The 25,178-nt window shown below is 32.5% G+C and overlaps 1 protein-coding gene across 1 annotated transcript in view; it reads right to left on the bottom strand.

Annotated features, from left to right (window-relative positions):
* Window positions 1–25,178, bottom strand: part of Man1a2 (mannosidase alpha class 1A member 2) — a 157,332-nt gene that overhangs the window by 17,634 nt on the left and 114,520 nt on the right. The window contains exons 9-12 of the mRNA XM_015502233.2: window positions 24,318–24,433; window positions 20,037–20,256; window positions 7,164–7,336; window positions 3,681–3,796 (exon numbers count right to left, since the gene is read on the bottom strand). Of these exons, the coding sequence (XP_015357719.1) occupies window positions 3,681–3,796; window positions 7,164–7,336; window positions 20,037–20,256; window positions 24,318–24,433 (625 nt within the window). The remainder of the gene's footprint in view (window positions 1–3,680; window positions 3,797–7,163; window positions 7,337–20,036; window positions 20,257–24,317; window positions 24,434–25,178) is intronic.

Genomic DNA, 25,178 nt, shown 5'->3' with positions numbered 1-25,178 from the left:
TTGTTCTATATAAAATGAGTTTGATGTTTATCAGGGATCCAGCTTTATTATATTTTTATAAGTGGACAATAAATTAATTTATTTAAAATATAAAGCAAAACCAAAAAGCATTCTTTGAAAAAGCCAATTAAGCCAACCCACAGTTCACATTTTTTATTATTAGAACACATTATGATCTTCAGTTCACATCTTTATATTCTGAAATCCTAGAAACGTTTTCACCTATGTATTTTACATATATGTGTGTATGCATGTATGTGTGTGTATATATACATGCACTTAATATCCTATCTGCTACTGTGAAAAGCCTTATAAACAACTGCTATTGTCTCCATAGTAACATCTACTGTGCATGTAACAATTTATTTAACCATTCAACTGTTACTGAACATGTAATAACTCTTATTTTTGTAACAGCAGTAAATGTCTTGTACATAAATCCTTTTCTATAGCTGATCATAGTGTCATACCACATAACAATATTTTGGTCAACAATGGATCACATATATAACAGTACTCCCATAATACTATAATAGAGCTGAAAAATTCCGACTGCCTAGTGAGATAGTCATAGTATAATGTATTACTCATATTTGTGGTGATGTTGGTGTAAAAAACCTACTGTACTTTCAGCTATATAAAAATACAGCACATACAATTATGTACAGTACATAACATTTGATAATAAGTGACTACATTACTGGTTTATGTATTAACTATATTCCTCCTACTTAGAAAGATAACTATAAAACAGCCTCAGGCAGCTCCTTCAGGGGAATTCCAGAGGAAAGTACTATTATCATAGAAGATGACAGTTCCATGTGCATTGCTGTCCCTGAAGACCTGCCAGTGGGACAGTGGATGACAATACTGACCTGGGTAGGCCCAGGCTATTGTATGCTTGTTTCCTAGTTTTTTACAAAACAGTTTTTGAAATAAAATAAAATAAAATAAAAATTTTAAAATAGAAAAAATGTGGTATACAATGGAAAAGCTTACATGATAAGAACAGTAAAAAGTCCCAATGCTTTGTACAGCTATACAATGTGTGCTTTAAGCTAAATATTATCACAAAATAGTAAAAATGTTTTGAAAAATTAAATTTAGAAAATAAAAATTGTTACAGTAAGCTCAGGCTAATTTACTATTGAAGAGAGAAAAATATTTTTAATAAATTATGGCTATCCCATATTGCCTAGATGTGTAGTAGGCTATACAACCTAGGTTTATGTAAGTACATTTTATGATATTTGCACAACAATGTATTTCTCAGAACATATTCCTGTCACTAGCAGTGAAAGACTGCATTTAAGATGTTTAACATACTCTTACATAACTTTCCAGAACTTTGCCATTATATTCAAAGTTTCAATTTTTAAGAGAGAGAGGAAAAAACTATACAAGCAAGACCTACAGATATACAGACATACTTTCTGTCTCAGAGACTACAGTGTTGGAGAAAGCAGACAAGCTGTGGTGGTAAACTTGGTCTTATGCTACCTCTCTTTAATAATAAATTTAATGAAAAGACTTGACTTCTGACTTCTACTCTTAGTCATTTAATGCCTGATATATATGAACTCAAAAAAAGTGGTTGAAATGAATCCTTAACATATATAATTTTTTTTCTGTCAGAACTTCAAATAAATATACAACAACTGTGCTAAGAGTCAATAAAAACCTAATTACATGGAAGATTTAGATGAATAGAAGTCGGGTACTGAGAAACAGATATAAAATAACACATTCTCAAATTTTGTTGTGTTTCGTTTTATACCAGAGATTTAACCTTAAGGGTGATTAACATTAAGCCACATCCTTTTATTTGTTCTTTTGAGACAGGGTCTCCCTAAGTTGCTTAGGGTCTTGCTAAATTGCTGAGGCTGGTTTTGAACTTGTGATCCTCTTACCTCTGACTCTGGAGCTGCTGGGATTACAGGCATGCACCACTCTGCCTAGCTTCTTTCAAAGTTTTATTTAAGAGGAATTGATTAATGCTAGTAAGTGATACACATCCACATAAATAAAACTATTGAGAATCCAAATAGAATATACTCAGTAGACAGTCACAGACTGCTGCTTACAGAAGTATTCCCAGGGATCTTGGTTCCTTGGCATCTTTTAGCTTAAAGGGTTTTTGAATAACTGCTATTTCAATAAGACCAGTGAACTAACAATTCCTGGAGTAATGAAAACCATTGCCAAAGAACATATTTCTTTTTATTGCAACTGGAGAAATTTGGTAGAGTGATAGCATTTACCTATTTTTAGAAAACAATCAAGATTCAATAAATATCTTCAAGCATTTTCATGTTAATAGAGACTATTCAAAGGTCTTCCTTTCTTGTATAATTCTTCCCCTTACATAAAAATAAGGCTATTGTATATTCATTACACTAACAATTCACCTAAAATATTCACTAATTATCTAAATCTCCTCTCAAAATATTTAGATATAAATATTTTATGAATTTAATATTCAAGAAATCTCTCAAGTCTTTAGCAAAGTAAGGCTTAAGGTTTCCACCTTCTCCTATGGTGGTTTACAGAGTTTTCTATCTGGGATTTTGAGTATACGTCAAAAATTATCTCCCCCCCCACCCTCCATTATTCCTTTTATGTGTATCTTTATGAAAACCCTCTTTGGGAAATGGTTGACTATGGCTTTATATCATTTGGTACCATCAAAACTTCATGATTATTCCTAAAATTTAATTAGCTATAGCAGAGAGGTCGGGTGTGGTCCCAGGATCAGCACCATCAGTATCATCAGGAGCTTGTCAGAAACGTAAATTCTTAGACTCCACCCCAGATTTACTAAAATTCTATGGGTATGAGCCCATTTATTTATCTGTGTTTTAAGAAGCCTTCCAAGTGATTGTAATGCACTCTAAAGAACTAAGAACAACAACAACAACAAAAAATAAAGGTAGTAATTACGTATTTGATAAAATATCTGCCTTATGGTCTAAGTCATTCTTCTTGAGATGTAGGTGAAGGTTAATGGACCCAATTACATAAAAAGATATTCATAATAAAATTTAGTGTAACATATCACACAGTCCTAATGCATCATCTAGCAATCATACAACTAATATACAATAAAAATTTTTAATGAATGGATAAAGAAAATGTGGTTCACAATGGAATACTCTTCAGCCATAAAAAAACAATGAGATCCTGTTATTTGTAACACAGACAGAAGCAAAGATCATTATGTTAAAGGAAATAAGCCGGGCACAGAAAGACAAGGATCATGTAATTTCATTCATATGTAAAATCTAAAAAAGTTAATCACATAGATGTTGAGAATAGAATGGTGGTTACCAGAGGCTATGAGAGACTAGGGGTAAGAGAGAGGGACAGAACTTGATCAAAGAGTACTAAATTACAGCTGGACAGAAGAAAGAAGTTCTGGTGTATATATAGTACAATAGCATCATTATAGATAACAATAATGTATATTTCAAAAACAAGAAAGGATTTTGAAAATTGTCACCACAAAGAACTGACAAATATCTGAAGACACAGATATGTTTAACCTCATTTAAACATTACATGATATATATATCAAAACACTGTAATTACCTTACCGCTTAATATGTAAGATTTCTGTGTTTTGATATACTGGTTAGAAGATAAATTTACTTTTTAAAAGCATTTTAAAAGTATTTACTTACTTTAATGTTTCAGCAAGAAAGAAGCTCTGCTGTACATCATCATGTGTAGGAGTAGAGGAATATACATCCTTGACTCCAGAAAATCCACCACTGACCCGGCAGTACTTTTCAATAGCCTGTAAACGAAATCAATAAAAGAAACAATTCCACATAATTTCAAATTTTGAAGGCTAAGAATCAAAATCAAAAGTTCCTAAAAATCTGTATAAAAATTTGACAATATTAATTATTCTTTAATTAATTAATAATATATTCAGCCTAAAAATAATACATTATCAAATGGAAATTTCTCATTCTTGGAAAATTAGAGGTCAGCGTGAACTCAAATTATGAATTTAAATTTTATCACTTCCAAGAACAAATAATAGTCCATAATATATTAAAGTATTTCTTAGGAGCTTTCTATAGTAATATTAATAAGAGATTTACTAGTATATATTCGCACTGCACATAAATTCTTGCCAGACATTGTATGATTTAGATACAAACTATGATTTCGATACAAACTAGCAGAAAGCTCATCTATATACCTTCTATATAATACTTAAAATTTAAGGGCTAACATGAAGTACTTACTATGTGCTGAAGGCACCAACATTTAAATTTCACAACAACCCTGAGTTTGATAGCTTCACTTTTCAGATGGAAAAACTAAGCAGAGTAATTTGCTCTATAATATTAACTAATGTGCTTTATTGCTTGGCTGGAAATTAAGATTCTAAATTTTTATCTCCTTTTGCATCCATGAACATGCCTAAATAAAACTGAATTCTGAATTCAATCCAATCAAATGCTATCTGTTCACAATTCTACTTCTAATTCAAAGCAATCAAATATCTTGCTTATGCAGGTATATCACGTACAGAATTAAACTGTTTGTGAAAAGTTGGAATTATTTATGGTTCTTTTCATTCTTTGTTCTATCTAACTCTCTTCTTATTTAATCATGGCTACCATGGCTTATTCCTAGTCTTGCAATTTTTCTTTTCTAATAAAAAGTTAATTAACACTGAAAAGACTATAGTCAACTTGTTCCATTTTGATTACAGCTGGTTTTTTTTTTCTTATACCTATCAATATTTTAAACATTTCAAATTCAAGAGTTTTTAGTACTGAATCCCACAATGATCATATCTTCAGGACTATATGAACTACCACAGCTATTTAGGAATACTGAGGAACAGGAGGGAGGTATGACTAATCCTTAAACCATTTAGAGTCATTTCCTGAGAGAAAGTTTCCATGTATAATTTATTCCAGTTTAGAAGACTGAATATGTAAACAAAACAGCTAAGGCTTCAGAAGACAGACTCATCACTATTGTCCAATTACACCTTCTCTTTACTTTCTTCACCTCCAATAGGAGGGGCCAATTATGATGCACAAAGAAATTCTTTTTAAGTTATGAAGCTTCCTCTTTGCCTCTATTTTTCCAGTTCTCATCATGGCACACTTTCCAAACCTTAATTTGTAGCATAGTTGTTTTGTTCTTGTTCTTGACAGATTACACTTTGAATCTGTATGTGTCTATATAGTCTATAAAAGTAAAATCCTAACTCCTATAATTCAAATTTGGGCAGCTGTAGGCTAAAGTTGAATCCTGCCAAACCTCTTCTAACAGGTAAATGTGGGGCCATACTTTAAGATAGCACACAGGAAAAAAGGACTTTAGGAAAAGAATAATTTATTATATAGCATTTCCTAATGATAAGATGTGTATCCACCATCACTTTTTACCCAACTCCCCATTCCACATGATTGAGAAACATCTCCCTCGTTTTTCTAAATAAGAATCATTAAATATTAGGAAACATTCAAGTCAAATAGACTCATTACAGAACTACTTTACCTACCTATGCAAGCACTAGTAAGCCACCACTAACAAAATAAGTGTATGTGCATGGGAGTGTATATATGTGTATGAGTGCCTATTCCCTAACCACTGTGACAACAGTTTGGCTGTCCTCTCAGCTGTGGCAGGACCTGCTGGTAGAGCTGTACTACCTACCTAATCTTGGACTCATGGGGCCAGGGGAAAGCAGCATCAATAAGTGCTGTGCCTGTTTTTGCTCTGTGAAACTACCTTCCTTCTAACACTCTCCTGTCCAAAGGATTACCCAAACCTGAATGACAAAAGACCCTTAAGTGTTTTACCTTAGTTTAAGATATCACCCTATTCCTAGATTCATCAATGTGTGAATTATAATCAGATCCCTCTGCTTTGTTGTTCCCCAATGAAAAAAAGCTTTAAGTAGTCCCTAACCCTTTAAAAACTTTTAGTAGTTCTATAACAGATCCATCCTTCCTTCCTTCCCTTCCCTTCCCTTCCCTCCCTCCCTCCCTGTTCTGGGGATTGAACCCAGGGCCTTGTGCATGCCAGGCAAGCACTCTACCAACTGAGCTATATCCCCAGCCCCCAGATTCTTAAAATAAAAAATAGTGAGGGAAAAAAAAGAAGATCTGAAGGACTTTTTAGATTACCAAACAACTTTTTATCATTACTTTGCATATGAAAACATAAGAAAGTGATTAACAAAACTTAGTGAGGGTGTGTGTATGTATGTTTTTGTGTCTTATTCCTGAACAACTAAATGAAGTACCCTTGATTTCACACATAAGGGCTCCAACTTTGCCACTGTGGAATGTTTTCTGTACATAAATCAGTGTACATTCTGCCCTAAAATACACCTTGCACATTCTTGGTTGGGCAATTTACTAGCATTCCTTATCTTGCCTCGGATGTTCATTAGTCATTTTATCAGATTACAAGTTTAAGTTAATTTGTCTGAATATAAATATTCACAATTAATACTATTCATCATAACTAGTGAATCTCAGAGAATAAAACATCCCCCACTCCAGGAATAAGCTATATTTTTATAAAAGTCTAATTTTTTTCTTCCCCAGGTACTGATAGCCATGAGGTTTCCTGAAAGTCTAATATTTTAAGAGTAAATCATTTGCTTCTTTAACTTATAATTAAAATTTCCTAATTTTAAATATACAGTTTATTTTTCAACCTAGAAAATTTTAAAAAATTTACTGATCCTTCATGTGATCTATTAGGTATCTTTCATATCTCAAGGTAAAATGAACGGGGTCATCTACCCAAGTTATACACTTGATTAATTTTATGACTTTTCCCCCTTCCGGTGGTTAAGCATTAAGAGGACATGTAAAAATTAAATTACTTATATAACAATTATATTGGAAAATTGCCTTTTAAATAATTCCTCATATTATTCAATAAGGATAGTAAGTAAATACTGGCAGGAAACTACTCTCACTAGAAAATAAAACAGGATTTCAAGGTTTTTATCTACTGCTCAAGAAATTTAAATGAACTAATAGTTTCTTCATTAGAAAAATAAAAATCATACTATAGTTTCTCAAACTGAGGTTAACACAGATAAGAATACATGGCACTATAAGAGGGCTTGGTTTTATATTCTTACAGATAAAATAAAACGTTGGCTTATTTACCAGTGCTGCTTCCCAGCCCCACTGCCTGTATCGTGGATCATGAGTAAATCGCCATAGGTACCAATAGGTTTCAATTACTTCTGGACGGAGGATATAATACTTTTCAGCCTGTCGGACAGCCACAGCCTCCACTGCACCATCAAACTTGAATGACTCAGGACCTAGCTTTAATGCTGTAACATGACAAAAATAAATAGATAAAGTAAATGAACCAAATAAACCACTGTGTTCTTTGCAAGAGCTTTTTTCCCTCCCACCAAAAGACTAGGATTTGAAGAAATGTTTGTTTTATTTTTATTGTTGTTGTTGTGCAAAATGAGTCACTTTAAAAGATCCAAATTTGATTTTCTTGTAACAGATTTATAAATATTCATTCCTACAACATTTGTTTAACTCTTCTTTCCATGTTCTTCCATGTAAAAATGCAGCAAGCAGACCCCTCACTATATCTCCAAATGCTATTTCCTTGTTTTGACTTTCTAGTAGCCAGAATAATAAAATATAAAATAAATGTCTAATAAATTTTAAAATATAAAATAAATGTCTAATAAATTTTATAATAAATTATAAAATAAATGTCTGTTCTTATAAATTACCCCATCTTAAGTATTCTGTTATAAAAACACAAAATGGATTAAGACAGACCTCTTCCTAATCACACCTACGATTCTAAACCTGGGCAGTATAAAGTCATCTTCCATTGAGATGCTGGAGTCATAACACAACTACAACTTTCCACTCCCACCTTTCTTTCTGGTTATTAGGTTGTACTGATGGCAAAAGTTAAAAGTTTCAAGAGTTTTACCTCTTTGGAGAAGTTTTACCTCTTTTGAGAAATAATAACATTTTTCTCTTTTTTTTATATATATAAAGTATAGCACAAGAACTACTATGGAGACAGAACATAAATAAAATCATACTCTAGCAATGGCCAAATTTCAGCCTTACAAAAGTGGTAATGTATGCTCCAAATAATCACAACTCAAAGGAGGTGAAAGCAGACCTTTCTTATGTACTCCTAAACCCCCTAAAAAAAATAAAAAAGAAATCAAAACCACTGTAGTAACAGCAGTTAGTTCTTTAAAATCAAAACATGATCCAGAAGAATTAATAACCACATTTTGTTACTGACAAGTCTTGGAGAACTAGAGTAAAACTCAAGCAGGAATTTCTTAACCTGAGGGACATGAAAACTATGGTAGGCTTAGAAAATAGAGTGTTGCAAAAAAAAATAGAGTGTTTCAAAAAGCCTTTGAAATTATAAGCAAAACTGTGTGCATATGAAGTTTCAACCGGCTCCTCAAAGGGGTAATAAAAAAATTATCACTATTTTGGGGAAAAAAACCCCACTTTTATCCAGCTTATTGTTAAAGTCTGGTATAGGATGAAATATGATTTGGCATTTAATATGTGTTTTTTAAAATGGTGATTAAAGTCTGTATGTTTGTTTTTATACCAATATCTCACTGTTTTGGTTACCACAGCTTTGTAATTTAATTTGACATTAGAAAATATGATGCTTCCAACTTTTTTTTTTCCTTTCTCAAGAATGGCAAGGATGTGGGGAAAAAGGTACACTAATAAACTGCTGGTGGAAATGCAAATTGGTGCAACCATTATAGAAAGCATGGTATGGAGATTCCTCAGAAAACTTAGAATGGAACCACCATTTGATCCAGTTATCCTACTCCTTGGTTTACTACCAATGGACTTAAAATCAGCATATTACAGTGATGCAGCCACATTAATGTTTATAGCAGCTCCACTCACAATAGTTAAACTATGAAACCAACCTAGGTGCCCTTCAACAGATGAATGGATAAAGAAAATGTGGTGTATATATATATGATGGAATATTACTGAGCATTTGCCAGTAAATAGTTGGAGCTGGGGCATTTGCCAGTAAATAGTTGGAGCTGGGGAATCTCATGCTAAGTGAAATAAGCCAATCCCCAAAAAACAAAGGCTGAACGTTTTCTCTAATATGAGGATGTTAATTCACAATAAGGGGGAAAGCTAGGGAAGAATACAGTTACTTTAGATTAGATAGAGAGGAGTGAAGGGAAGGAAGAGGATATGGGTATAGAAACAATAGTAGAACGAATCAGATATTATTATCCTACATACATAGATAACTATAAGACGGGTGTGATTCGACATCATGTACAAACAGAAGAATGAGAAATTATACTTGATCTATATAAGATGTATCAAAATGATTTCTACTGTCATGCATAACTACATACATAGAACAAATAAGAAATAAGTAATTTTTTTAAAAAAGAATGCTTTGGCTAGCCAGGCACAGTGGTACATGTCTACAATCCCAGCAACTTGGGAAGCTGAGGCAGGAGAATTGCATGTTCGAGATTAGCCTAAACAACTTAGCAAGGCCCTAATAAACTTAGCAGGACCCTGCCTCAATAAATAAATAAGGCTGGGGATGTGGCTTAGTGGTTAAGTGGTTAAACCTCCTGGGTTTCATCCCTGGTACCAACAAAACAAAACAAATAGATGAGCAACCACAACCACCACAACAAAAAGATTGCTTTGGCTATTGAGGGCCTTTTGTGGTACTACAAGAATTTCATAATTGACTTTTCAATTTCTGTGAAAAATGCCACAGGAATTTTGGTAGGGATTGCACAGAAGCTATAGATTGCTGGACATTTTAATCATATTAATTCTTTTCCAACCCATGAACACATGATATGTCCATTTTCATCTGCTTCAATTTATGTTTTATAGCTTAAAGCACACAGATCTTTTACTTCTTTGGTTAAATTAATTCAAGTATTTGATTATTTTTGATGCTATCATAAACAGGATTATTTTCTCTATTTCTTTCATAGACTGTTATTAGTATAAAGAAATGTAAAGAAAAAACTGACATATGATTTTGTGTCCTGCTACTTTACTAAATTCATTAATTAATTTTATCAGGTGTTTGTGGGGAGGGAGCATCTTTAAGGTTTTCTACCTGTAAGATCAGGTCATTTGCAAACAGGAAAATTTTTACTTCTTCCTTTCTAATTTAGATGTCTTTTCTTTCTTTTTCTTGTTTGTTTGAGCTCACTAGTATTTCCAGTACTAGGTGGGACAAAAGTAGCAGGAAATGCATTCTTGCTTTGTACCAAATCTTAGAGAAAAGTTAGGTATGGGCTTTTCATACTTGGTCTTTAATATGTTGAAGAAATTTCTTTCTATGCCATTTTGTTGAGAGATTTAATTATGAAAGGATGCTGAACATTGTAAAATGTCTTTTCTGTATTCTGAGACATTACCATAAAACAGGCACATAGATCAACGAAACAGAACAGAGAGCCCAGAAACACCCAAGTATATAGAATCAAGAATTGTTTTTACAGGTCACCAAGAACACAAATGGCGAAAGGATGGTCTGTTCAATTAGTAGTGCTGGGAAAAGTGGATATTCAATGAAAAAGAACAAGATGAATCCTTTTACCACACACAATATGGGTTCAAAATGGATTACAGACTTAAAGATAAGGAAGACTTGAAACTGTAGAATTCCTGAAAATAGGGAAAAGTACCATGATACCATCTTTGGAAATGATATTTTGGATATCACACAAAAATGAAGACAACAAAAGCAAAAATAATTAAGTGAAACTATATCAAAACTAATAAGCTTTCCTTTGGTGTGGATTTCTTGTGTTTTTTTCCCTCCTCAAAAACTATTTTGTACTACTACACTCCAGCCCGCGAGGAACCCAGGCTCTAAGTAGCCCTGGTTCACCCCTCCCCCAGGGGACAGACACTTGCCAGAGCCTAGCCTCTGGCACAGGACCACCCCTTCTGACCATCAGACTACCATGTGAGGTCCAGTCCTGCAGCCCAGGCCCAGATCCACCTACACCGGCCTGTGCAGGTCCCAGGCTCACAGCAGGCTGGGTCCACCCTTCACACAGTGGGGCTGGCACCCGCCAGAGCCTAGCCTCTGCCGGGACCACTCCTTCTGACCAGCAGACTACCAGGGAGGTCAAGCCCAGTGGCTTGGATCCACCTACACTAATTTGCACAGGACCCAGATCCAGGATGCAGTAGCATTCATTGAGGGACACCAGCAGGGTCTGGAAGCCCAACATCAAGATGAGGTACAGGCAATCTGCACGGGTACTACAAGAATATAAGGAATATAACTGTAATATCTGCAAGGAGGAAAGACACATAGACAACATAAAAAAACAAGGAAGGAAAGTGACCCCCCAAAAACCAGGACACTATAATAACAGAATCCATGGACAGCAAAGTTTATGAAATGTCAGAGAAGGACTTCAGAAGGTTCATAATTAAAATGATCTGTGAATGAAAAATGACCTAAATGAGCAAAAACTGATCACTCCAACAATGAGATAAGAGAGCAAATAGAGGTAGCAAAAGATTACTTCGAGAGAGCTAGAGACTCTGAAAACAAACCAGTCAGAAATCCTTGAAATGAAGAATACAATAATCCAAATAAAAAACTCAATAGAAAGCATAATCAACAGACTAGATCATTTAAAAGAAAGAACGTCAGATAATTAAGACAAAGTATACAATCTGGAAAATAAAGTTGATCACACAGTGAAGAAAGTTAGAAACCATGAACAGAACATCCAAGAATTATGGGACAGCATCAAAAGACCAAATCTAAGAGTTATTGGGATGGAAAAAGGCAAAGAGTTTCAAACCAAAGGAATGCACAATCCCTTCAATGAAATAATATCAGAAAATTTCCCAAGCATGAAGAACGAATTGGAAAACCAAATTCAAGAAGCTTACAGGACACCATATGTACAAAATTACAACAGAGCTACACCAAGGCACATTATAATGAAAATGCCTAGCATACAGAATAAGGATAGAATCTTAAAAGCTGCAAGAGAGAGGAATCAGATCACATATAGAGAGAGACCAACTTATATATCAGCAGATTTTTCAACCCAGACCCTCAAAGCCAGGAAATTGTGGAAGAACATATACCAAGCTTTGAAAGAAAATGGATGCCAACCAAGAATCTTAATCTAGCAAAACTAAGATTTAGATTTGATGATGAAATAAAAACCTTTATGATAAACAAAAGTTAAGAAAGAATTTACAACTAGAAAGCCTGCACTACAAAACATCCTCAGCAAAATAATCCAAGAAGAGAAAATGAAAAACAATGATGAAAATCAGCAGAGAGAGGGATTACACTAAAGGAAAATCTAATCAAGAGGAGAAAACAAGTCACAATAAATACCGAAAATAAACAAAAATGGCTGGGAATAAAAATCATGTCTCAATAATAACCCTGAATGTTAATGGCCTAAACTCACCAATCAAAAGACATAGACTAGCAGATTTGATAAAATAATAATAAAAAAAAGACCCAACAATATGCTGCCTCCAAGAGACTCATCTAATAGAAAAAGACATCCACAGACTGAAGGTGAAGGGTTGGGAAAAATCATATCACTCACATGGACTGCAGAAGCAAGCAGGGGTTTCCATCCTCATATCAAATAAACTAGACTTCAAACTAAAATCAATCAAAAAAGATAAAGAAGAACACTACATACAGCTCAAGGGAACTATACACGAATAAGACTCCACAATCATAAATATATATGCCCCAAACAATGGATCACCTACGTTCATCAAACAAACTCTTCTGAAGTTCAAGAGTCAAATAGACCACAACACAATAATTCTGGGTGACTTTAACACACCTCTTTCATCACTAGATAGATCTTCCAAACAAAAGCTGAACAAAGAAACTATAGAATGCAATAATATAATCAATAACTTAGACTTAACTGACATATAAAGAATATTTCATACTTCAACAAGAGAATACACTTTCTTCTCAGCAGCACATGGGTCCTTCTCTAAAACAGACCATATACTATGCCACAAAGCAACTCCTAGCAAATATTAAAAAAAGTAGAGATACTACCCTGCATTCTATCAGATCATAATGGAATAAAATTAGAAATCAATGATAAAATCAGAAATAAAATCCACTCCAACACCTGAAGACTAAATAATATGCTACTGAATGAACAATGGGTCGCACAAGACATCAAGGAGGAGATTACAAAATTTTTAGAGATGAATGAGAACACAGATAAAACATATCAAAATCTCTGGGACACTATGAAAACAGTTCTAAGAGGAAAGTTCACTGCATGGAGTTCATTCCTTCAAAGAAAAAAAAGTCAACAAATAAATGACCTAACATTACATCTCAAAGTCTCAGAAAAAGAAGAACAAATCAACCCCCAAAGCAGAAAACAGGAAATAATTGAAATCAGTGAAACTGAAAACAAACAAACAAAACAATTAAAAAAACTGACAAAACACAAAATTGGTTCTTTGAAAAAATAAATAAAATCGACAAACTCTTAGCCATGCTAACAAAGAGAAGGAGAGAGAAAACTCAAATTACTAACATACGTGATGAAAAAGGAAATATCATGACAGACTCTACAGAAATACAGAAGATAATTAGAAATTATTTTGAAAACTTGTACTCCATAAAATAGAAAATATCGAAGGCATTGATAAATTTCTAGAGTTATATAATCTACCTAAATTGAATCAGAATGATATACACAATTTAAACAGATCAATTTCAATTGACGAAACAGCAGATGTCATCAAAAGTCTACCAACCAAGAAAAGCCCAGAACCAGATGGATACACAGCCGAGTTCTACAAGACCTTTAAAGAAGAACTAATACCAGTACTTCAGACCAATATCTCTAATGAACATAGATGCAAAAATTCTCAATAAAATTCTGGCAAATCAAATGTAAAAAAATATCAAAAAGATCATGCACCATGATCAAGTGAGATTCATCCCATTGATGCAAGGTTGGTTCAACATACGGAAATCAATAAATGTAATTCCTCATATCAATGGACTTAAAGATAAGAATTCATATGATCATCTCAACAGATGCAGAAAAAGCATTTGACAAAATACAGCACCACTTTATGTTCAAAACACTAGAAAAAATTAGAGACAACAGGAACATATCTCAACATCATAAAGGCTATCTGTGCTAAACCCCAGATAGCCAACATCATTCTAAATGGAGAAAAATTGAAGGCATTTCCTCTAAAAACTAGAACAAGACAGGGATGCCCTCTTTCACCACTTTTATTTAACATAGTTCTTGAAACACTGGCCAGGGCAAAAGAAAGAAATTAAAGGAATACACATAAGAAAAGAAGAACTCAAACTGGCACTATTTGCTGATGATATGATTCTATACCTAGAAGACCCTAAAAGTTCCACCAGAAAACTTCTAGAACTAGGAAATGAATTCAGCAAAGTATCAGGATATACAATCAACACCCATAAATCAAAGGCCTTTCTGTATATCAGTGATAAATCCTCAGAAGTGGAAACGAGGAAAACTACCACATTTACAATAGCCTCAAAATAAAATAAAATACTTGAGAATCAACTTAATGGAAGAGGCGAAAGATCTATATAATGAAAATTACAGAACCCTAAAGAAAGAAGTCAAAGAAGACCTTAGAAGACAAAAAGGTCTACCTTGCTCTTGTATAGGCAGAATTAATATTATCAAAATGACCATACTTCCAGATTTAATGCAATTCCTATCAATATCCCAATGACATTCCTCATAGAAATAGAAAAAGCAATCATGAAATTTATCTGGAAAAATAACAGACCCAGAATAGCTAAAGCAATCTTTAGCAGGAAGAGTGAAGCAGGTGGCATCACTATACCAGACCTTAAACTATACTACAGAGCAACAGTAACAAAAACAGCATGGTATTGGCACCAAAACAGATTGTCAGACCAATGGTACAGAATAGGGGCCACAGAGACTAACCCACAAGATTACAATTATCTTATATTAGACAAAGGTGCCAAGAACATGCATTGGAGAAAAGATAGCCTCTTCAACAAATGGTGCTGGGAAAACTGGAAATCCATATGCAACAAAATGAAATTAAACCCCTCTCTCTCACCATGCACAAAACTCCATTCAAGATGGATCAAGGACTTAGAAATAAAACCAGACACTCTGCATCTAATAGAATAAAAAGTAGGCCCTAATCTCCATCATGTGAGATTAGGCCCCAATTTTCTTAATAAGACACCTCTAACACAAGGATTAAAATCAAGAATCAATAAATGGGATGGACTCAAACTAAAAAGTTTCTTCTCAGCAAAAGAAACAATCTGTGATGCGAATAGAAAGCCTACATCTTAGGAGCAAATCTTTACCCCTCACACATCAGATAGAGCATTAATCTCTAGGGTATATAAAGAACTCAAAAAGCTAAGCACGAGAAAAACAAATAACCCAATCAAAACATGGGCCAAGGACCTGAAGAGACACTTCTCAGAAGATGATATACAATCAATCAACAAATATATGAAAAAATATTCATCATCTCTAGCAATTAGAGAAATGCAAATCAAAACTACTCTGAAGATTTCACCTCACTTCAGTCAGAATGGCAGCTATTATGAAGACAAACAGCAATAAGTGTTGGCGAGGATGTGGGGAAAAAGGTATACTTATACACTGCTGGTGGGACTGCAAACTGGTGCAGCCAATATGGAAAACAGGATGGAGACTTCTTGGAAAATTGGGAATGGAACCACCATTTTACCCAGCTATCCCTCTCCTCAGTCTATACCCAAAGGACTTAAAAACAGCATACTACAGGGACACAGCCACATCATTGGTTATCGCAGCACAATTCACAATAGCTAAACTCTGGAACCAACCTAGATGCCCTTCAATAGACGAATGGATTAAAAAAATGTGGTATATATACTCAATGGAATATTACTCAGCAATAAAAGAATAAAATCATGGTATCTGTAGGTAAATAGATGGAGTTAGAGAAGATAATGCTAAGTGAAGTCAGCCAATCCCATAAAACCAAATGCCAAATGTTTTCTTTGATATAGGGAGGCTGATTCATAGTAGGATAGGGAGGGGGAGCATGGGAGGAATAGACGAATTCTAGATAGGGCAGAGGGGTGGGAGGGAAAGGGAGGGGGCATGGGGTTATAAATGATGGTGGAATATGATGATCATTATTATCCAAAATACATGTATGAAGACATGAATTGGTGTGAATATCTTTTGTATACAACCAGAGATATGAAAGTTGTTCTGTATATGTATAATAAGAATTGTAATACCTTCTGCTGTCATATATAAATTTAAAAAAATAAAAAAACTATTGGTACTAGAGATAATCAGATTTTTAAAAGTGAATATTAAGGCTAAATTTAAATTAGATAACAAAATAAAGCCAATACCTAACTTCAGATAATAAATTCTATAATTATGGTGATAAAACCACCTGAACTGCAAAAAAAAAAAGGTCACATGTATTTTAAGCTTCCCACTGAAAATTACTATTTGCTTATTGCTAACTTCACAAAAATCAGCATATTAGAAAGATAACAGATTTGTCCTATAAAAATTGATAAGCCTATATTATATACATATCCCATCCATTATTTTGGCCAAATTATGGGTTGCACAATTCTGAGGGTATTATTTATTTTGTACTATTTTTAAAGGTAACATTCTATCATAACATTCTATCTTGTGCTTAATTGCTATTCTCCATCTTAAATCTCTCCTCACTTTTTTTTTTTTCCTTGTTTTTGGGTGGGGAACAGGAACCAGGAATTGAACCCAGGAATGCTTAACCACTGAGCCACATTCCCAGCCCTTTTTTTAAAAAAAATTTTTATTTGGAGACAGGGCTTTGCTAAGTTTCTCAGGGCCTCAACAAGTTATTCAGGCTGGCTTTCAATCTCCCCACTTTTTGGGACAAGATCTTGCTATGTTGCTTGAACTCTCGATCTTCCTACTTTAGCCTCCCGATCAAGTGGGGTTATAGGCATAGGCCACTACACCTGAATCTTAAATTCCCCTTTTACATTTGATATTTTGTTTCTAAAAGGAAAATAACCAAACAAGTACCAATGGAGTAAAAACAAAAAATAATTTAGTGCCTGGATGAAAATACAAAACTTCAAGATACAAAACTTCAAGTATTTATATACTGTAGGCAAATAAGAGATTTGCAAAACTAAAAATCAGAGCAAAATAGCAAATATGATGAAAATCCGTATAAAGCCAAAAAATATATATAGGGAAGTTTAAGAGGGCAAAAATTATTTTATAAAGTCATGGAAAAAAGCAATTCATACACATCTTCCAAGTTGGGGAGAATCTAGAGATTTGGAAAAATAAGCACAATTGAGTGAATAACAAAAAAATTCAACACTAATAATATATATAAGGAATATTCTAGGACATGTAATCTGACTACAATCAGATGAGCAAAGAGTAAGGAAAGAAACTATTTTCCTGTATTATTCTCTCTTATTATAAGGAACAGTTATAGAAACTCTTCAAATATGTCTAATATTCCATGTGATATGGATCTAAATAGATTAAAAAATTTCTCTTCAACTGTGACAGCATAAAATCTAGAGAAGATAGTTTACTAAACTTCTATATGAACTAAATTAAATCTAATAGCTGATATTTTACTGATGTTCAGGAGTTTTTTAAAAAATCCAGAAACCTAGAAAAACAAAGTACTATATTTTAGAAGTCTAATATTAGGTTTGGAACCAGTCCTGCATTATGCCTCAGAATAAACTGAAATGATATATTAATAACTAACCTAGTATGCCATGTAGATAATGTTTGAAACCACCAAGTTTCATGCTAGGTGTCATAAACAGATTCAGTAATGTTTCCACAAACTCAGTAACTATTAAAATAGGCCATGTTCACCAAATGGTGGAATGAATTAAGATTACTAAATCGGAATTAATATTAATTCTAATTCCAACAACAGATGAAAGTGACATCCCAAGGCAATAATTACAGTATGGGGAATTTAGCTGAAATAATGAAGGAGAAGTAGATGGGTATTTTTAAATGTGGTAGCCAAAAATTATAGCAGAGCTGCAAGAAAATATAGCAGAGGATATAATAACCTGCTGGGAAGTTAGCAAAATTATACTTAGTAGAATTACACCTTTCAATTAAAGGATCTAAATTAAGATTAAAGACAAGTAAAAACATTGAAAGACCTGAAAATACAGGACACAAATTAAATAGTAATCTTTTCTGGTTATAGCATGACAAAGAGGGTCACAGGTTCAACTTGCAATGTGAAAATGACAATCAGAAGAAGAATCAGCAATGTTGTTATAAAATGTAAATGTTAGAATTATAAGGGAATCCTTTTGTACCTCTGGTAGTTTATGAATTTCTCTAGGGTAGGGGAAATATCTTGTTCACACTTGAACTTATAAGCATTCAGATAAGGTTCTTCATGTAATGGGTGTTCCTTAATTAATTATAACAATTATGCTCTCATATTTTTGGTAGGTTTGCTATATTAAATTCTATTTTAGATCTATTTTTTTATTTATGGTCAAAATCCGTACAACCATAAGCCTAATTATCATGGGTCCTAATATACACACTGAATATCCATTCTGGTCCTCAATGTTTTACCAGCTTTAGTATATATATATCCTAAAATTTAAGTAAATAATTGTAAATATGTAATTTAAGTATAAAATTTAAGTATATAATGATACTCCATATCATCAACATGACTTAATTTACCTTTTATTTATAACAAATCACTTATTTTGTATCATATACCAATTTGAAACTACCCAAAACTAATATTGCTTCAATGTCCTCCTGAGTTTTATATATACATACATACATACATATATATACATATATATATATATATATTTTAAAGAAATGGAACCACTTATTAGTTAATGAGAGAACTGAAGATCAATTTCACCATAATTTTAATTTCTTACTATATAAAAATAACCTGACAGATTTATGAACTAGGATAAATTTTAAGTCAATAATCATATTTGTGTCATGGTACCTAATGACAAATTAATCTTAAAGCAGAAATTCAGTTATTTTATAAAAGCAACAATTCCACTTCTGAAATCAAAGAGAAATTACGAGGTTTTAGGCTTTCAGCCCATTACTTATTTTTTTTTTATAGAAATATACATTTTTAAAGCTAAAGAAAACTGTGGGGTTCTAGTCCAGTATTTCTCAACCCCTTTTCATTACTGGACTCTCAATGAGCCATTTTAGGCTTAAAAAAATTGCTTTTTCCTTCCATGGAAATTTGATAGCAAATATATACTCAATGTCTATTTATGACTATGCATAATCTATTCTACAAAACAGAAAAAAAAATTTTTTTCACCTCCCCAAAAGCCAATTTTTGTCACCATTAAGACCATCGTTTCACATTCCAAGTAAAGAAACTGAAGTTCAGAAAATATTACACATTTTCCCAAAGGAATGTCTTTTTAGTTAAAGGCACAAAACTCCAAAAAATGATTGGCAAATTATGTAAAAGACAAGCTACCTAATACCAATTACACATCCAAGATAACTACTATTCTCTTTTGGTTATTCCTATTTTCACAAGTATATAGGTAAGACAGGATAACCTTGAAATCAGTCATTTCTTATGTTCTTTTGAGTAACTGGTTTATTGACTCTGAAATGAATGGCTAAAATAGATTCTTATATTAAAATGAATAATGCTGTTCCTTACACCCCCACACACTCTCTTGTCTTTAAAACAATTAGTTCAAAATCTTGAATTTTGAATTTTATAAAATAATGCAGAAACACATTTCTGAAATTAAAATTAAAGTTCTTAATAGAATGATTTACTGTGTTATTTGTAAACTATTTTGAAATGAAAAGTACCTATATATTTTCTAATTTCAAAATATACTTTTTAACTTTGATGTTATTTTAGACCAGTAATTAGTTTTATTAATATTCTTACCAGTTCTGTCATAAGACTCATGACATGTACGTGCAATTTCTGCCCCTAACTCTAAATAATGACCAGCTTTATCCTTTCTGGAACCATCTGCTCCTAGTGCAAACATTCCCCCAGCAAAGCAAGCCAAATGTCCCATCTTCTTTTCCAAGTGTCCATTCTTCCATTCTCCAATAAAGATAAGACCACCCCGGGACTTCTTAATAAGGTGTTTTTCTATAGCCTGTAAAAAAGAACAGATATTCAAAATTCTAAAAGCAATCTATTAGCTCAAATATATATTTCTGGCTATCATAAAATGATTGCAATATAATAATCTATAAAGCAGTAGTTTTCCCACATTGAAAGACATAATTTATAATAAGTTTTGGAAGGAGTAACCAAATTGAACACAACTTGTAACAAATATTCTATAATCACTTCTGTAAGACAGAATGGGAATCCTTATTAGAATGATATACTTCATGTATGTATAATATGTAGAATACCCTACTGTTATGTATAACTAAAAAGAATTAAAAACAAACAAAAAGAGTGGGAGAGGTGAGAGTTGGCTGAAAAGAGTTCCTTTATATATAATATTAACCATTACACCTTTGTCTTTGTCAACTGATTGTAATGAGAACCTACACCAAAAAGGTTGTATCATTTCTATTTCATATAACAAAATCTGAACAGGAAGAATATCCAAGTTAATAAAAAAATGATTTTAATAATTAGTTAAAATGGTTCTTCATTTTCCATGCAACCATGTCACTTGGAAAAATACTTTAAAAAGGCACCATTAGGTAAGCCACCTAACACATTACAAGGCTTTCAAAACTAGTTGAAAGTTAAATATTTATCCCTTAGTTCTTTAGTCCTTTACTCTCAAACTTAGGCATCTGTCTGGGATATTGTGTCATGGAGGAGAGGACACATAATAAAGAGTCCATCCTTATGGAATACCAGTTTTTCTAAAAAGACATGGGGATAGTGAGAGAAATATTTTATACCAAACTGAAATATACAAAGAATTAGAGTATAAAAATCACATTTCATTTTAAAGTGAAGTTTTTAAGCACTTTGTTCCTTTGGACTATGATCTCAAACTTTGCAAGGAAGGCTACGGATTAATTTTCTGTTGTTGTTTAGAGGCATTTCTATGGAAAAGTATAAGAAATTGCATTAATTCAGTTCTATTTGGTAGAAATAATTGTATATGATTAATGACTCCACTTTCTGATGAAACAAAGAAATATTTCTTTGAAGAATTCTCATTTTAATTGTGTACTGTTCTGTGACCATCTGAATAACAAATTAACTTGGTAAAAATGTATTCTGTATTCTTGGCAATAATATATAAGTTTTATAAAATTGCAGGGGAGGGCTATGCCTTTTTCATCATCTTATACTCCAGAAGGTCTGTAATGTACTCTGCACTCACTAAAAGTTTAGTTAGTAAATAATTTAATAAACGAATGATTCTGTTAATAGTTGTATTTGACCTGTTAGGGGAGTGAGACAGAGCTGATAACCAAAATGCTAAAGAACTAAGAGTAGATTATAAGCTTTGTTGTTGTGGTTGTTGTTTACTTTTGATCATAATACTCTGAAGCACATATAAAAAAAGATTAATCTTTTAAATGAAGGGGCAATGTTTTTCATCCTTGTGGACCTCATGATACTAGCAGGTTTTCTGCATTAAAGTTACTCCACCAATGCCTAAATAATAATCCATGTTTTGGTTTATACATTTTTACATAGTGTTTTTTGACAGTTTGTCATTTCTGTTGACTATAATATAAATTTTATCATGTTATAATTAAAAGATATCCAAACATAACTTCATGAATTTACTAGGACTACAGAAATAGGTTAGGTTAGTATAAGCTTTCACCAGTAATTTACTTTTGGATTTGTAAAATTGTTTGTATGGCCTTCTTCTAAAAATATGACAAATACCTAAGAATGCAACTTAAATAAAATACCAAACTGCTGAATGGCAGTTAGTAACATTATTGCTCTTCAATTAAAATGTGTTAAATTGTCACTAATATTGGCATTATGTCATGTTCCAAAGGACTTTCGAAAAATCACATTTTGTTCACCTTTAAAAATTAATGACAAAACATAAATTTGATCTAAGTATAAAACCTGTGATTAAGAAAACTAAGATACAGGAACCAAGGATATGGGAATTTGTAAGGGTAGAGGAGGTTAAGATACAGATGGAAAGAATTTAAATAGAATAGCTCAGAAAGACAAATTTTAGAAATGATTTATTTCAAATTTGAATAAATTTAAAAATAAGTGCCATACCTATCTCTTGCATGCATTTAATATGTTTTTTATTTTACAATTTATATATACTCTGTCTCCTTACAGAATGAACAGTTATTAAAGATAAACTGACACTGTAGAAATTACAAACTTGAGATCATGGCTCAAAAAAAAAAGGTGACCAATTTTTATTAAGCAATTACTCAGTAGGAGTCCATTCCAGACTTAAGAACTAATAAAAATAGGACATAGAAAACAAATACAGAAACATTTATAAAACACCTAATGTAGATGAAAATAATTTTAAATTATAAGATTAACTTTCAAAATGATTATTACTCTTTCAAAGTATATACAATTAAAAAGGTAATAACAAATATAAAATAATTTTGTGGTCATTTAGGCAAGAATTAAGAAGAAAATGGTTTTAGATTATTACAAGAAACAGCCAATTATGAAGAAAAGATGATATTACATGGTAAATGACATGTCATATTTTAAAAATAAAAATATTAAATTCAGTCATACATTTATCATATATTGGACATTTTTCATGTTTTGGTTAGTATGCTTCATGCTGAGATAATGACAAACAAATTGGTCTCTGCCTTCAAAGGAACCTGAAGTTTAGTGGAAATGAATCCTAAGAATAGTCTTAAATAATTCTTCCTAGTTAATGATTATTCTTGAATCATAAAAATATCCAGGTTTTTTTAATCGTGCCAACAAAGAGCGAAACTCTCCAACTTTTCAAAAATTTAAGACTTCATAAAATTTTTTAGAAGTAACATATAAAAATTTAAATTCTTGATTACACCTTAATTTGTCTCACTTTTTTAGTTAATCCTTCCACAACCATTCATTGAGTGACTTTAATGGGTAAAACACTATGTTACACACATTAAGGTCAACTCCTGTGTATTTCAAACAGCAAATGAAGGGTATTAGGTCCTTAAAAATAAGGATATAAAATGAGTAATAAGAGCCTTGCTTTAAGTTAAAAAACTACAATGCTGAAAACTGATCACTGATTATCTCAGAATGGTGTGATTATACAAAATACACAAAAAGTAATTAAAATCATTAGAAAGATGTGGGTTTTTAATAGATCTGAAAGCCAGGAACTTATTAAATGGTTAACACGTTTTTTAATTTCACAATTTTTGCCTGGAAATTTCCCATATAAATGCTCCCTAGAATGACTTGTTCTAAATTTCAACACTAGATCACAACACTGAAGTATGAAATTATACAAGTATGAAACAAGTGACGAAGAGAACTAGCTCTGCAACCAGACTGTTCAGTTCCAGGCTCCATAACTTACCAGTATACGACCTTCAACATTAACCTCATGGTGCCTTAAGGTCCTCATATACAAAGTGAGGGCTAGAACAGTGCTTGGCACATGGAAAGTACTTATATAAGTGTGATATTATAATTATTTACTCACAAGGATCTCAGCATATAGGTTTAAACAGTCATTTAAAGAAGAAATGTTTAAGCTGGGTGCAGTGGCGCACACCTGTAATCCCAGTGGTTTGGGAGGCTGAGGCAGGAGGACCTGGAGCTCAAAGCCAGCTTCCACAAAAGGGAAGCACTAAGCAACTCAATGAGACCCTGTCTCACAGGGCTGGGGATGTGGCTCAGTGGCCAGGTGCCCTTGAGTTTACTCCACCTGCCCCCCAAGAAGAAATGTTTATGGAAATAAATGTGAAGTCATAAGTTTTTCCAGTCTTACAGATGTTAACTAAACTAAAATAAATTCTCCTAAAGTATCTATACTAACCTTCAATTTCTCTAAAATGTTACAGATAAAAGAACACTTGGTATAAGGATTTGCTATTAAAACACTAAAAAGCTCTATAGTAAATGCACATAATAAAATGTTTACATATTTATTTCCTGAATGCATAACAAAATGGTTATTCCTGAAAGCATATAATAAAATATTATTTTTTGAGTCACTATCAAATAATTGTACATTCAATATGTTAAGCAGGAAAATATTCTGAAAATAATCACCTCAATAGCATCATCATACATCTTCCTTGCTTCATGATCTGTTTTATCTGACATCAACCAAGCTTTCAGTAAGTATTCATAGAAACTGTCGCCCAGACCACCAACTGATGTATGATCTGTAAAAAAAAAAACAGAAAGAAAGAAAAGAGAAGGATACAGATGAAGTAAAGAGAAAAACGGAAGGCAAAGTACTATTTTTCAATCATAATGACTGTTTTACAGATCAATTTAAACATTATATTTCCAACAAACTTCAAATTTTGTCCAGTAAGAATATAGCATAAGGGGCTGGGATTGTGGCTTAGCGGTAGAGCACTGATCTAGAACATGTGAGGCCGACCTCGGTTCGATCCTGAACACCACATATAATAAATAAATAAAATAAAGGTATTGTGCCCAACTACTTAAAAAAAAAGAATATAGCATAATAACTCCTCTCTATACATGTATCCAGGTTTCTAGAAAATCATTTCCTCTGGATCTGATATTTTACATATTTAGGAGCCTTTGTCTTGAATTACTTTTATACCTTGTCATACATCCAAACTTTCACATAAATTCAAATAATTACCTTATGTATATTAATAGCTTTAAATATAAAGCTACATTAAATATGAGAGATATACTTAAATTTGATGTTAACCCAAAAGAGGTCACTCTTTAATATTTTTTTATATGATGATTAATGGTGACTCCTGGGCCAGACAGTAAATTAAAATATGTCAATTTTTTAAAAACTCAAAAGTTCCTTTATAATACAACTCTGCAAAATTAGCTGTGAAATTGCCATCCTTAATTACTGTCTATACAACCATATATATATATATATATATATATATATATATATATATATATATATAT

This window comes from Marmota marmota, unplaced genomic scaffold (genome assembly GCF_001458135.2).
Source record: "Marmota marmota marmota unplaced genomic scaffold, marMar, whole genome shotgun sequence".
Lineage (NCBI taxonomy): Eukaryota > Metazoa > Chordata > Mammalia > Rodentia > Sciuridae > Marmota > Marmota marmota.
This window is presented reverse-complemented; position numbering and strand designations above follow the sequence as displayed.